Source organism: Lissotriton helveticus, chromosome 6 (genome assembly GCF_964261635.1).
Source record: "Lissotriton helveticus chromosome 6, aLisHel1.1, whole genome shotgun sequence".
Taxonomy (NCBI): Eukaryota; Metazoa; Chordata; class Amphibia; order Caudata; family Salamandridae; genus Lissotriton; species Lissotriton helveticus.
In genome coordinates this window covers 698248000-698262595 of record NC_136067.1, presented here as the reverse complement: position 1 = coordinate 698262595, position 14596 = coordinate 698248000, and the positions used below count along the sequence as shown (strand labels likewise).

General features: G+C 47.3%; 1 protein-coding gene across 1 annotated transcript in view; it reads right to left on the bottom strand.

Moving 5' to 3' along the window:
- Nucleotides 1–14596, bottom strand: part of NT5E (5'-nucleotidase ecto) — a 649764-nt gene that overhangs the window by 276988 nt on the left and 358180 nt on the right. The window contains exon 3 of the mRNA XM_078648160.1: nt 4241–4429. Coding sequence (XP_078504286.1) covers nt 4241–4429 — 189 coding nt within the window. The remainder of the gene's footprint in view (nt 1–4240; nt 4430–14596) is intronic.

Here is a 14596-nt window from a genome sequence, read left to right as displayed (position 1 = left end):
TGCTGTGAAAGAATGATTCCCTTTTTCTGCGCATTTGTTTTAATCCTGATGTCTAAATTTCTGATATGTTTTCACCAGCTGATAGATGTAATCGGTAACATGTGTGTGTTTTTTCTATTCTGATCCATCTCAATAAAAATAAAATAAATTAAAAAAAAGCATCTGGAGTCACTAACTCTGTGCAGCGACACAGGTGCCACTCTGTATGTGTGCCTGCTCATAAATGTGGCTGTGCGCACGTGCGGGTAACCGTTCACACCATCTGAGCAAGTGTGTCTTTGTGGTCAGTGTGTCAGCATGATGGGCACGGGCCCTGCAACATCACAGTGTGCTGTCTTCAGCGGACGTTACCATGTCCCCTCAGCATTGGCAGTGACCCTGGACATGTAGCTTCGTCCGCACCCCCCTGCATGCACAAGCGGCGTGTGCTGGTCCGGCGTACATCAGGTCAGCACAGGGGTGTGCTGATTTGGCAGGGGAAGCAGGGTGTTGCTCGGACCTGGCCTTGGGCAAGAAGTGCGGTAAGTGTGTCTTTGCATTGGGATGTAGTCACCACCAGGGCCACAGTAGTTGATGTTGCAATGTAGCATGCACCAGGAGGGCGGGCCCGCATGTACCGGGACATGTAGGAGAGCAAGTGTTATGTGTATCAGTCCTGCGAATGCATGAGTCAGTTGCCTGGCCTCATTCGCAGCGCGATCGCAGTCAGCCATGGGCTGTACACCTGTATCCGCTGTGTCAGGACCATTGGCCTACACTTACGTGGCCGCACATCTTCAAAGGCCAGCATCACGGTGTTGTTGGCATGCCGCTGGACATGTGCGGATAGGCATTACAATTGTGTGCCGTAGGAGGGCACGTGATGCAACCGTGCAGCACACACAAGTGTGGGGGCTCGTGGGAGGGAGGAACAGCTGTATGGCAACGTAACACACAGTGAGGCCGCTCATGTGCAACGTGCTGGGCATATCATCCATGATTCCCAGGGTCACAGACATCCCACCACACCCACAACAGGCCTCTGTACATCTCCTGTATGTATCCAGATGGTGAAGTTACTGTAGGGATGAAAGGTCCTTTGTCTGAACTATCAGGCGGTAGCACATCTGCAGCTCCGAGCAGGAACTTGCATGTGGCCAGCACCCCCTGACAGATACAATAGCATTTACTTGTGACTCCCACAGTACGCACTGCCCGACGTGAGACCACACAGACACTGCTCATTGCACCAAGCTGTGCCATTTCATCCACAGGACTGTTGCAGGGCAAGCCAGTGCCGCTTCAAGCAGAGCCACGGACGCAATGGCAAACCATCCCGGACACATGCTCGACTCCAATCCAGTGGACCTGTACCGTGCACGTCTGCTACATGTACTGGGGCACTGCCGTTGGCAGTGCTGCAGATCAGTTACCGGCTGAGCTTCCACCTTGCGGACGTCACCTGCGTGTAGCCTGTGTTGCATTGGCGTTCATGCAGATTCGAGTGGTCGATGGATGTCTGCCTCTCCAACGTAACGGTAGCTGACCTGGATTTTGACGTGTGTGTGCGCTCCCTCTTGGCCCATGACCAGGAGGGTCACCGTGATGCTGGTTTATGGTATGCATGGATGTTTGGCATGCAGGCTGGAAACTGGACCGGGGAGATTGCACAAGTTGGCGTGTGCAGTGAGCACATTGAGCCACTACCCGATTGGGCTTTGATGCACATTGGGTCCAGTGGTTGGAGTCAGCACATCTGTCCGGGTCATCTGATGGATTACGTCGACAGTATGTCAGATGCGGAGCACAACGATCGCTCATTGGAGATGTTGGCCTACGCTGCTGCACTTGCAGTCATGGACGAGTGACAAGGTACCTGCAGCCACAACTGGATGTGACCCATTGCACGTGTCCCGATGCCTGGTTGCATGTTGGGAATCTGGTCACATGTCCCAAGATGACAGTGGACATGGCTGCATTGGCCTGGACTCATGATCCAGGCGCGGACAACCAAGGTGGGTTGGCACTGACTTGCATTGGTGATGGACTCCCCCGAGGTGGTCATGGGTGCTTTCCTAAGTTCCTCATTCAGGCATGCTGCTGCATTGGTCTACATATCGTGGCACTTCTCTTGGCCGTACTGACACGCACTGGTTGATAAAGTTTTCACACTTTCACTTGTCTCGAACTGTGTTGTGTCTTGACTTGTATGCCAATGTGTGTGTCACAGACTCTGCCATACGTGCATTGCTACCCCATCAGGATAGTGGGTTTGTACTTGTGCATTGTCATGTCCCAGTTTCGTGCTTTGCCAGAGGCGTATGGCCGTTTACCGGCCACAGGCGGGTGCACTTGTGTCCTGTGTTCGGTTGTGCAAATGTTGGTGTTTGTACCACACTGGGTTCGATGTTGGGGTGCTCTGCTTCCTATGTGTGTGTTGTGCATTGTGTGTAAGATGTGCCTTCAGCTCTGATTAGGCTCACCCTTCTCCCTTTCAGGCAGTGTGATTTTCACTTCTGTGCTTGTTCAGTGGTGCGATATTGCTGGATTGTGTGACTTGTGCTCTTGATTGGTGTTGTTACTCTTGGGCATGGTTTGTCTGCAGTTGTGCTGTGCTTAAATGTGCATGTGTGCCATTGTGCCCATCTCCCTCTGTCCCCCAGTCCCTGCTGGTTCCTCTCCCTGTTGCTGCTATGTCTGTTGTTTTGAGCAGTTTCCAGTCCCCGCGTCCGGCCACAATCTACAGACTGATGTGGTGGACACCGTTTCCTCCATGTCATCCAGCTCCTGGTGTGGCGCTGGACTCCCACCTCCAGTGTGCACTGCTGCCTTCTTGTTGTTGGTGTGTTTCTGCTTGTTTGTGCGTTTCGCATCATTCCGGATGTTCCGGTTTTCTTCCATTATCACTCCTCGGCTCTCAGGCTGCAATGACCTTGTCCAAGATGGTCTACCATATACAATGTTTTGTTGCCAATGGGGCTTGTGGGGTTGTATACTGGCTCGGATTGCCTTCATTGTGCTTGGCTGTTATTTTCTGTTTGGTTTGTCTTTCTTTTTCAGGGTTTAGTTGTGCTTATTCCCGCCTGCCGTGTGTGTCGCAGGCCTGGTGGTGCGTATCCCTGTTTTCCTCATTGTGAATGGGCTCATTGCACGTTTTTATGTGTTGTGATTTGTGTTTTTATGTCCGTTGAGGTGGTTGTATTGCGGACATTGGCCGCGGTTTCGGCAGACTATCGCATGGTACCGCCTTGTGAATTCCACGTTGACACTGGGTTATTTTCCCGCGATAGGCTGCGATGTGTAAAATTGCGTTAGCATTTTTTGGTGATGTTTAGCACACGTTCTTGTGAATATACCCCCATGTGTATGACTCGTCATGTAAGAGTAGTGTTATATTCAGGAACTTTGCAACTGTTTTCAGCGCTTGATTTCAAATAGAAAATTCCCTTCCAGAAAGGTTCCCAAACAATTTAAAAAGCCCATTGTGGGGCATTTTGCTGCATATCTGCGTCACTTCTGGGAGGACCACTAAGTCGGCTTTGACTCGCCTTAGGGAAGCACCAACGTTCATTATATTTGGATATAACAGTATTATTGTACTTCAGGAGTGTGTTGCTGGGCACTGTACAGTTTAAGAGTAGGGCAGCTGGCTGGGCGGAGTTAAACAGCTAGGCCTCTCTACTGATTCCTTATGGTTGTACAGTGCTAGCATATTTCCAGTATCAACAGATGCGTTTTAAGAATGTCTGTAATCATAAAATGTTGATGGTTATAATAATACATCTTTTATGTGTTTTTAGTTCATTATTGCGATTTACTAACTACTTGGCATTTCTATTCCATTAGAACTGTACGCCCAATTAAATGTCCTAGTTTATTTTAGTTTGTATATATTCTAAGCTTTTGTGTCAAATGAAATCTTTATCATGGGGAAGTGCTTGTTATTTTTTCCTCGTGCCCGAGGCCCCTGTGATTCTGACGCCAAATTCTACTCCTTCCTCTTCTGTCCCATGAATGCTTGCTATTGCAGTGTATTCTCTTTGCTATGTACAAACCAACCACATCGGAATATTAAGATAACGTTTTTAATCATTTAGAATCTGTGGAAATTACTCTAAGCGTCATTCAAAAGTACATACAATAATTGACAGATATAATAACATGTTATAATGTAGAAAGGAATGACTGATATTCTGCGGAGAACTGTGGCAGGATAACACAATGACATACACATTTAAAATTTCGGAAAGGAGCCATTTACCTGTATAAAGAAATGTATTGGTGTGTCCCCCGACAACAACATCCACTCCTCTCACTTTCTTAGCGATCAGTTGGTCTGTTTCAAACCCGGAGTGTCCGAGGGCTATGATTTTGTTCACTCCCAGTGTTAACAGTTTATCGACTTGGGGCTGCAGCGCCTCTATTTCATCTTCAAACACCAGATGGGGACCTGTTGACCAAATCCAAGTGCTTTAGATAAATGTAAAAAGGTTGACCACATAACAGTGTGGACATGAAGCAGTGCACACACCAAAAATACTCTGCTGTACATAAATATTGAGTTTATAGGGACAGTCGACCATTTTGTAACAGACAGGACTGTCGTTTTCTGCTAATTCGATAAAACGGATATTCTAAGTGACCTACTACATTCAAAGGACCATTTACATAAACAGTATTGGTATCCTCCAAATAACACCTTTAAAACGTCACTTGCTATTTAACATGTCTCCTTTCACCATGCATCCTCTCTACAGCTGAAGCCCTGTCCCATCCATGATCTCCATTTGATTGGATGAATAATAACGTGCTGTGCATAGTAACCAATCTCTTACCATTTAACATGTCTCACATGTGAACTGGTATTTACGCCCTATTAAACACTGCTCATGATGTTAACAGTGGAAAACAATGGAGTAGCTCCTGGCTTATAATGGCTGGTATAAGCCCGGAGTCCCAACATTCCAATGTTTTGGCTGTGAACAAAGGCTTCAGGGAGCCTGAGGGGATTTCAATCCCCATGCGCTCCCTGAAGACTTTGCTTTGTTTGTTAGAACATTCTGCCCTCTAGTGGCAGAATGTTCTAATAGCCTTATAGCCCTTCGTAGCTGGGCTATGCCGGCTATTAAAGTCCCGCTCCCAGGTTAAAGGCCTTCGGCTCGGGTCTTTAACACTGGAGCGGGCCTTTAATAGCTGGTATAGCCCGCTACAGCAGGCTATATGGCTATATTAAACACTGCTCAAGATGTTAACAGTGGTAAACGCCTCAGCATAGGGGACTAACCACTGGTAATAGAGGCCCTAAAATGATGGCCTCGAGTTAAGGGTGCAAATTAGGGAAATAACAATTCACAGTGGTTAATGAACAACAGCATTTGGGCAATAAGGGTATAAGAACACATCTCAAACTTGCACAACAGAGGCAGAAAAGTAGACCATTTATCTAATGTGGCTATCATGAAAATCTGGCATGGATCCAGCCCTCCTGGATCTCTTTGGCACACCCCTGATCTTGACAATGCAGGTCACTGACAAAGAAACATGTCAATATGGAAATGATGATTACTATTTGGCAGAGAAAATAAGTGTTCATATTGTTCGAATACAATATCCTGCTAGGCTTTATCATCCCTAAATACCCCACTGGGACCAGTTCCTTTCTATTACTAACTTGTTGTATGTCACAAAATCAATAACTCTCTATTTCACCAAATAATCAGGGTAATTTCTATTCATGCAGTAAAGGGCGACAATCGTCCTTGTCTTGGTTTTCTCCACTGGGTTGATGGTTACCCATCTACCCAGCGTGTCTCCTGCAAGGGTTTTATCTTAATGGGAAACCATTTATGACCAGGATCATTTGTTGTCCCCCTCAGATGGAATAATTATCCCATCTCCCCCAACTAGCCAGCACATATTTGTACTCCTCAGGGTAGTTTGTGATGTGCTGTCCACTGACCCCAGATCTATTACACTTCTGGCAGTGCCCTCTCGACCTATACACTGCTTCTTCAGCTGAATAATAATAACCCATCCCCTCCATAGCCCCTTTGAGATCGGACGGGGGCTCCTGAGATCTCCTAAGGCCCGCTATATCTTGCTTAGCAAAAAAAGTCTATCCTAACCAACCGTTTCAGTCCACAGCAATACACACGATTGCCATTCTATTGGAAATCTGCATGCCCTCTCTAGGGTGCAGAAAATCGAATTCCAGTAATCCTGAATCACCCGGCACTCCCATACCACATGTATTAAAGTACCTCTGGCCTGGCCACAGCAAAGACAACCGGGGCTGCTACTCCTCCCCATCTTCCACAACCGTTCCGGGATATAATGAAGCCTATGAAAGTATTTAACCTGGACTAATCTCAGGAGGGACTGTATTACCATTTCTCAGACCATTTTTGCCTCAACCTATTCCTTGTCATTCAAGGACCCCATGTAAGGTACCCACCTTTCCCACAAATGGTTTAGCAGCTCTGGGACATTTACCACCAAAGTTCTGTATAAGCTGCATCTGCCCTTTCTACCAATGACCGATATAATGAGTTGTATTTCTAACGGGCTGTACTCTGGGAGCTCCATTAGGCGAGCCATGTGCTTATCCAATGCATGTCGGAGCTGTAAGCATAGGAAGAACTGGGATCTATGTAAACCATATTCAGCTGCGAGGTGGTCATAGGACACCATGTGATCTCTCTGCTAGATGTCACCCAATTTAGAGATTCCCAACTTATCCCAATTTCCGAATCTCCAAACTCTTGCCACTTTCGACAGCCAAATACAAAGCTATAATGGCGTCTACTTGGTTGGCGCCCTTCACCATCGAATCCACTACAGGGCCGCTTTTCGGCTAATAAGGGGAATGGCTTTGGCAGCTGGGAATGTGGGCGGGAGGGGTTACCCACACAGCCATGACCATGGTGCCTGCCTCATAAGTAGAGTTGCCTTGAGCCCTGTAGCTGGGTCTCCTGGTCCACAAAGATCAGTTGTTAGCCGTGAGCAGCTGAGCTGCCCACTAAAACAGTCTCATATCAACCTAACCTAATCCGCTGTCATAAGGGGATTGTATGCACTTTTATGGGAAATTCCCGGGGTCAAACCTCCGCACAAGTAGCTATTGATGGTGGCCTGTAGGGATGTAAACCAATGAATAGGTATTTTATGTGGGTAGTGTTGCAAAATATTCAACTGTGGCAGGGTCTCCATTTTAAGGAGGGCTGTATACCCCATCATGGCCAGGAGGAGGACACTCCAACTCACCATATGTCCTTTCATTTTGCGCATCAAGGAGGTGATATTCCTATCTCAACAGTCCTCGGGGTCACTCGCTATATACATGCCCAAGAATTGAAATGCTCCGGTTCTGAACTAGAGCGCCGGAGAGCGCAGAGGCAACTTTGGAGAAGCGTCCAGCAAAGGGATGATGCCAGATTTACCCCAGTTCACCCTCAGACCTGATGCCTCTCCATAGATTTACAGAATGTGAATCAGCTGTGGAATCGACTTAAAGGACATTGTCCGCATACAAAGAGATGTTGTCCTCTAATTCACTGCCCCACCTTAAGAAACACACCTGTGTGTACCTTCTGATCCATTCGGCCATTGGTTCTATTGCAATAGTGAAAAGGAGAGGTGACAACGGACAACCCTGCCATCTGCCTCTGCCTGTCTGGAACTGCTGTGAAGAAACACCATTCACTCTGACCCTAGCCCATGGCTCCGTGTACAGCAGCTCCACATTTTGAAGGAACCTGTAACCAAAATTCATCTTTTCCAGGATAGCGTGAAGGAAAGGCCATTCAATCAAGTCGAAGGCTTTCTCACAGTCCAGTTGCATCAAAACAGTTTGGTCGGATACAGAATGTATGTGGGCCAGAGCCATATCCAGCCTTCTAAGCCAATGTGGGTACCCCTGGCTGGCATAAAGCCATTTTTATCACAATGCACAAGTGGATCTCAAGTGTGTGAGCAGCCTCTTTGTTAAGGAGTTCACTACTAGTTTGGCTTCTATTTCAATTAGGGAGATCGGTCTGTAGGACACACCTTCTTTGGATGGCCTATCTGGTTTAGGGAGGCCCACAACCTAAACACCTCGGAGATCATCAGGAAGTATCGTAGCTGTCCCTACAGCTTTAACCATTGTGAGTAGGTGCAAAAGTAGCTTGGGTACAAACCTTTTAAGGAATTCTAAAGGGAATCTATTGGGGACAGGCAACTTCACCGACTGCATACCCTTCAAGGCTGCAGGAAGCTCCTCCCCCAACAAAAGGGCATCTAAATCTGCCCCATCTCCATTGGAAAGCTGCTGCATTACCCAATTTCAGCAAAGGGATTTTGTTCCACACTGTCCAGCAAATTTGCCTGGTAAAGTTTCTCATAATTGAGTGCAAATGCTTTGCCGATTGGTCACCTCCCCGCCCGTCCCCGCACCTGTGGGACAAACCTGCATGCCATAGAATAGGTTGCACATCAATGTAGCAATTTACCAGTCTTGTGCCCCACTTTGTACACTCGGTTTTGAGACAAGGACACTACCGCCGTGGCCTGGGACATTATATCTTCTTATTAAGGGTCTTCCTAGTTGCCTTCACATAGCAAAAGCAGTTTGCGCCCCCAGATTGGGTTAGAAGATATTCCATTTCGCGTTTCTAGGATTGTGATTTCTTCCTACTTTTCCTTCTTCCTCCCGGCGGTGTATGATATTATGTCCCCTTTGAAGACCCGCTTTCATATCTCCCACAATTTAATTGGGGAGACCCAAGGGGTGGAGTTGTCTTTGAAATAAAGTGCTATCCTGTACTTAATGTGTTCCTGAAACTTAACGTCGTCCAGGCACTCTACCTGGAGGCTCCAGTGACTGTCAGACCTGCGCATCCCCAACCCCATTGACAATTCAATTGGTGAGTCATCATACAGTGCCCACACGTGAATTGTAGCTCCTGATGCCTCCCGGAGTATGGCAGTGGGGAGGAAGAGGTAATCTAATCTTGAATGTAACCTGTGGGAGTGAGAGTAGTACATAAACATGGCCGCCATGTTGTGTGATGCAACATGACAATACAAAATATGTTAGAACAAACAGAGTGGTGGCCATCTTTAAAGTATAGAAAATAACATATATGGGAACACCCACTCTACACCCATGGAAATGATTGCCAGGCGAGTAATTTAGCACAGCAATTTGCACTGCTTTATATCACTCAAGATTTATAAAGCCATGCAGGACCACGCAAGGTGCCCTTGATTGGCTTTATAAATCTAATTTTACTTTGCGTTGCTCTTGCACCACGTTGCATGGTGCATGAGCGGTGCAAAGGGGCTTATAATATGACCCCTTTTTTTCAACCCATTCCAAAAATTACAACTGCAGAATAGCCACTCCCGTTGTGGATTTTCAGGAGTAGTGAATTCCATCTGCATGAGTAAATAATATTTAGAGCGTGAAACTATGTGTTAGAATTTGTTATTTAGTGGCATAGGTGACACTTTTTGTGCACCCAGGTTTTACTTGGGTGCAAAATGCTCTTATGAATCAGGCCTTTCTTGCCTAAGAGTCATTGTACGTTTTTCAAAGTCCATTTCATCTCTCCGATGTATTGTCAGATGAGGAAATGAGCAAATGCAGGTTCCGGCATACTCATCCAGTACCTACAGTGCACTTTTACTCGTAATGCAATCCCCACCGCACCTTAACATGTCCTTTTGAGTTTCACCTTTTGATTAAAATGCTAAAATTTCAACCTTAATTTTCCGCAAATGAAGGGATAATGTTGTTGTGTTTGAAGTCTTATTCTTGAGATAGGTTGATCCTGATTTCCACACATAAATCAGAAGGACGGAGTACAATTAATGAAGAAGAAATAATATTGCAATTTCACCGCTGGCCCACTCATGATTGTAGACATTGAAAGTGATAGTGCTTCGTTTGGAAGGTGTATAATTATTCAATCACAGTTCTTTCTACAGTACACATTGCTTCATTTTTTTTAAAAGTAGACATTTATACACACATAATATGGGGGTGGGGCAAAACTTATTCATATGAATCTGACATAATGACATAATAATACATTTGTTTCAAAGAAATACGCTGGAGTGGGGTGCCACAGAACCAATTCTTTATAAAGTCACCGGTTAGGTAATCACTCTGACCTGAGGGTCAGGCATTTTCATGGCAATTTTCATAGGGACTAGCGTTTGTGCGCATGTGCCCCTGTTGTGTGTGTTACCGGGCTTCTCCACTGTCAGCCCTGGCCTCATGCAGCTTGCGATGCTGTGTGATCACACACATTTGTGGCTTACTGCTCCGCTTTAGGCATCAGCTCTGTTTTTACAAGGCTGTGTGTCAGTCAGTGAGGGTGCACCTTTCCTTACTTGTCCCAGGGTGGTGCGGGTTGAGCAATCCTCCCTGACCACACTGCACCTTGTACTAAGCTGTAAAAGAGGTGGGGCTCACCAGTAGCGGCCAGTATCTTGGTAGAGTGGCGGGGCAGGGGGGGTGTAAAGGTGCTCTCTCTCCTATGTAAATAATCACTAGGGCCAGGTTGAGGGTGTAGACGCTGGTTTATTGCAAATAACAACAGCAGGAGAGCGTCGGGCGTCCGGTGCTCTCCAAGTCTCTGCGCCAACTATCGCTCGCGCGACCTAAAATAGCCGCGCGTGGCCTACGTCATAACGTAGCGTGCATCAACTAGAGCGCGACCCTACATATCTCCCTCTTTTTGCATAACAACAGAAAGTTGCAGTCTCACAGTGGTGAAAAGTTATTTCCCTTCTCCCAGTTCAAAGTCTCGGAATCGGGTAGGCCTCACCACCGCTCTACCCACTCGTGTGCGCCTTACTGGAGTAAAGGGAACTTCCCTGGGACTGTTCACGGCTGGGCTCACCACCGTATCTCCTTGAGTACTGGGACTTCCTATCCTCGGGGTCTCAGTCTCCTCTCCTTGATGTTCTCCTATTCCGGGCATATCACTGCATCCCAGCTCTTCACCGCTATCTTCTGCTCCAGGACTTCCTTCTTTTCCCGGGCGCTTTCTGCTTTCTCTTGTGGCATCCGGTCATCCGCTGTCCTCTCATTTTCCTCACGGGACCATTGTAGAATCTTAATGCATTTGGACATGCTGTCTTGGGACCACACGTTATCATCGCTGAGCAGCGCCGCTCTATCGTATACTTCCTTTACTTGTAGAGGTTGGCTGTATTTGCTGTCGCCTTTTCTTCGCAGTACTGCCAATTTGACTCTCACCCATTCTCCTCTTTCAAGGGATGTTTCTTTCACGTTCCGTCTCCTGTTATAATGTTCAGTATATATCTTTTTAGCTTTCTCCAGGTTATACTGCACCACCGCTGGTGACCATTTGCTTGTCACTGTCTTTTCTTTCCAAGCCAAATTGTCTTTGGTAAATGGTTCTCTTCCTCTCAAAATCTGGAAGGGGCTGTACCCCGTGCTCGTGGGGGTGATGCGGTAGGCCCACAACATACTTTGAACTTCCTTCTCCCAATCCTTGCCCATTGTGATGGCGGCTTGGACAGATCCCATAATGACCCTGTTAAACCGCTCAACCAGACCATTCTCTGCAGGGTGAAATATGGAGGTGTGTTTGGTCTTGATGCCATTCCTCTCCATGTACTTGTGCCATTTTTCCGAGGTGAACTGCGGTCCGTTGTCACTTAATATGGATCTGGGAATGCCTTCCCTAAGGAAGATGGATGTGAGAAATCTGAGTACTGTATCGCTATCCATGTCTTTCTGGACATGCACTTCCGGCCACTTAGAGTACTTGTCCACCAGGACGCATAGATATTTGGGCGTGCCCTGTGTGTCTAATATAGGACCCAGAATGTCTATGGACACCTCTTCCAGGGGTTTATCGGGGTGGCAAACTTCCCTAATGCTGGTCTAAGAGGTGTCAGGGTCTTGTCCGCCCTTTGACACTGGTCACAGTCCCTCATGTGCCTTTTAATTTGGATGTCCATTACTGGCCACCAGTACGTTTGCTTCGCTCTCATTTTTGTCTTTACGATACCCAGGTGTCCCTCGTGTAGCACAGGTACCAGGTGGGGTACCAATGTTGTTGGCAGGACTACTTTATCTCCTCTGTATAGGAATACACCTTTGTCGTCCATAGATAGTTCCTCTCGCACTTCATAAAACGTCCTTATTGCTGTCCGCAACCTTTTCTTTTCGGGCCATCCTTGTAGGATACATTCCTTGACTTCTTCGATGTCCCGGTCTCCTCCGTATGCTTCGGTTCATTCCTGGTTACTTATCACTTTCTCGGGATCCTCCGTTAAGGCCACCATCTCTTCACTCTCCCCCGTGCTGGTGGAGGCTTCCTCCATGGCTGAAGCCCTGCTTAGGTAGTCCGCTACCTTGTTCCTCATTCCCGGGATGTACTCTACGTCGTATCTGTATTCGAGCAGTTTCAGCTTCATCTTGGCGATGCGTGGCGCTCGCATGTCCACTCGATGTGAGGAAGTTGACAAGGGGCTTGTAGTCAGTCTTAAGTTGAAACCTCGTGCCCCCTGGGAACTGGCGAAACCTCCCTATGGCCCACACTACTGCCAGCATCTCTTTCTCTATCACACTGAATTTTTGTTCCGTGGGTGATAGGGCCCTTGATGCGAAGCTGAGAGTTTCCATCGTGCCATCCGCCCTCTGCTGCATGAGGACTGCTCCCAGTCCTTTTTCGCTGGCATCCGTCGTCAATACTGACCGCCCTTGGGGGTCGTAGCCATGCAGGGGTAAGGCTTAGCTGATGTCGTTCTTCAGGGCAACAAACTCCTTTTGTGTTTCTTCTGGCCACGGGAATGCTGTTTTGTCCTTAATGAGTTGCCTCAGGTGGTGTGTCTTAGTGGCAAAATGTTGTACAAATTTGCTGTAATATTCAGCTATGCCTAAGAAGGATCTCACTTCTTCCTTACTGCTTGTTGCTGGGGCATCACAGATCGCCTTCATGTTAGCCCTTTTTGGTGTGATTCCATGTTCTCCAATCTCGTGCCCCAGGTAAGTGACAGAGGTCATTCCAAGACGGCATTTCTCCCACTCTGCGGTTAGACCGTTATCTTCCAGGACTCGAAGCACCATATCAAGTTTCTTATCATGATCCTTGAGGTCTTTTCCCATCACTAATATGTCGTCCTGGAAGTACTGCACACCTTCATTGTCTTTGAATAGGCGGTGCATTAATTTTTGGAACACTGCCGCCGCTGACGCAAGGCCAAAGGGCATGCATCTGAATTGGTAACATCCGAATGGTGTTATGAACGATGCGAGTTTCCGGCTCGCCGGGTGCAAGGCTATTTGGTGATAGGCTGACGTAAGATCAATAGTGGAGAACCGCTTCACTCCTTTGGTCTTTGCTAACATCTCTTCGATGCGAGGCAGTGGGAATTTTTATACAATGATGCATTTGTTCAGTTCTCTCAAATCCACACAGAGGTGGACCTTCCCGTTTGGCTTCATCGCTACCACTAGGGACACCAACCACTCCGAGCAATTTATAGGTTCGATGATTCCATTTTCCTCCAATCTGTGCAACTCTTGCTGTACCGCCTCTCTTACTGCTATGGGTACGTTCCTTACTTTGTGGGAGATTGGCTTGGAACTCTCCTTGAGGTCTATCCGATGCGTGAACTTTTCTAATTTGCCAAATCTCCCACCAAATACTTTGGGGAAGTCACTCCTCATCCTTTCAAAGTCCGGCCAATGTTCCGGGGCAGTCATCAGCACTTGCGTGTCTCCTCCTGGATCCAACTGTATGCCTAAGTCACCTTGGTCCATTCACCCCAGGACGGATGGTCCCTTCTCCGCTACATACAATTTGCACTCGGCACTTCGCCCTTTGAATTCAAAGTTCAGGACTCTGTATCCAACCATCGGCCGGCCACCTATTACCATGTCACATTGTGGCTTGCGGGAGCATCTGCAATCTATGCCCAGTACTTGCCCTTCTACACAGAGTACGTTGTCTTCTTCTTCCTGTTCTCCTTCTTCTTCATCCTCTTGATCTTGCGTGACATATTTCACCGTGGGTCTTCTCATTTTTCGGAGGCAAACCTTCTCGTAGTGCCCTATTACGCCGCAGAATATGCACTTGGCTCGGAACGCCGGACATCTTTTGTCGTGGGCCGCATAGGCCTGGCTTCCGCCCCGGTAGCACGTGTTTGTGCCTTCTCTTTTCTGCTTCCTTTGCTGCATGGGTTTCCCTGTCCCCCTGTTTGGTCCTTTGCATTCTGCCGTCGTGGATTTGTTCCTTCCTGTTGGCTCTGCATCGTCTACTTTGTTCACCATGGGTCTCAGCATCTGCTCTCTTTTGGCTGTGTCCGCGCATCTTTTCGACAGTTCAGCTTTTTTTACCATGGCTATCACTTCCTTAAGCGTAGCGTCCCCATTCACACATAATTTATCTTGGACCGATGATACTTTATGAATTCGTCATGCAAGACGCCGAATTTGCACGTTATCGCCAGCTTCCTTAGCGCCGCAATGTAGTCATCAATTGATTCGCCAGCCTCCTGTTTCCTTTGCTGGAAATTGTATCGATCAATGGATACGCACACTGCTGGTCGATAGTGGTTATTCAGATCTTCTATAGCATGTCTAAATACGTCG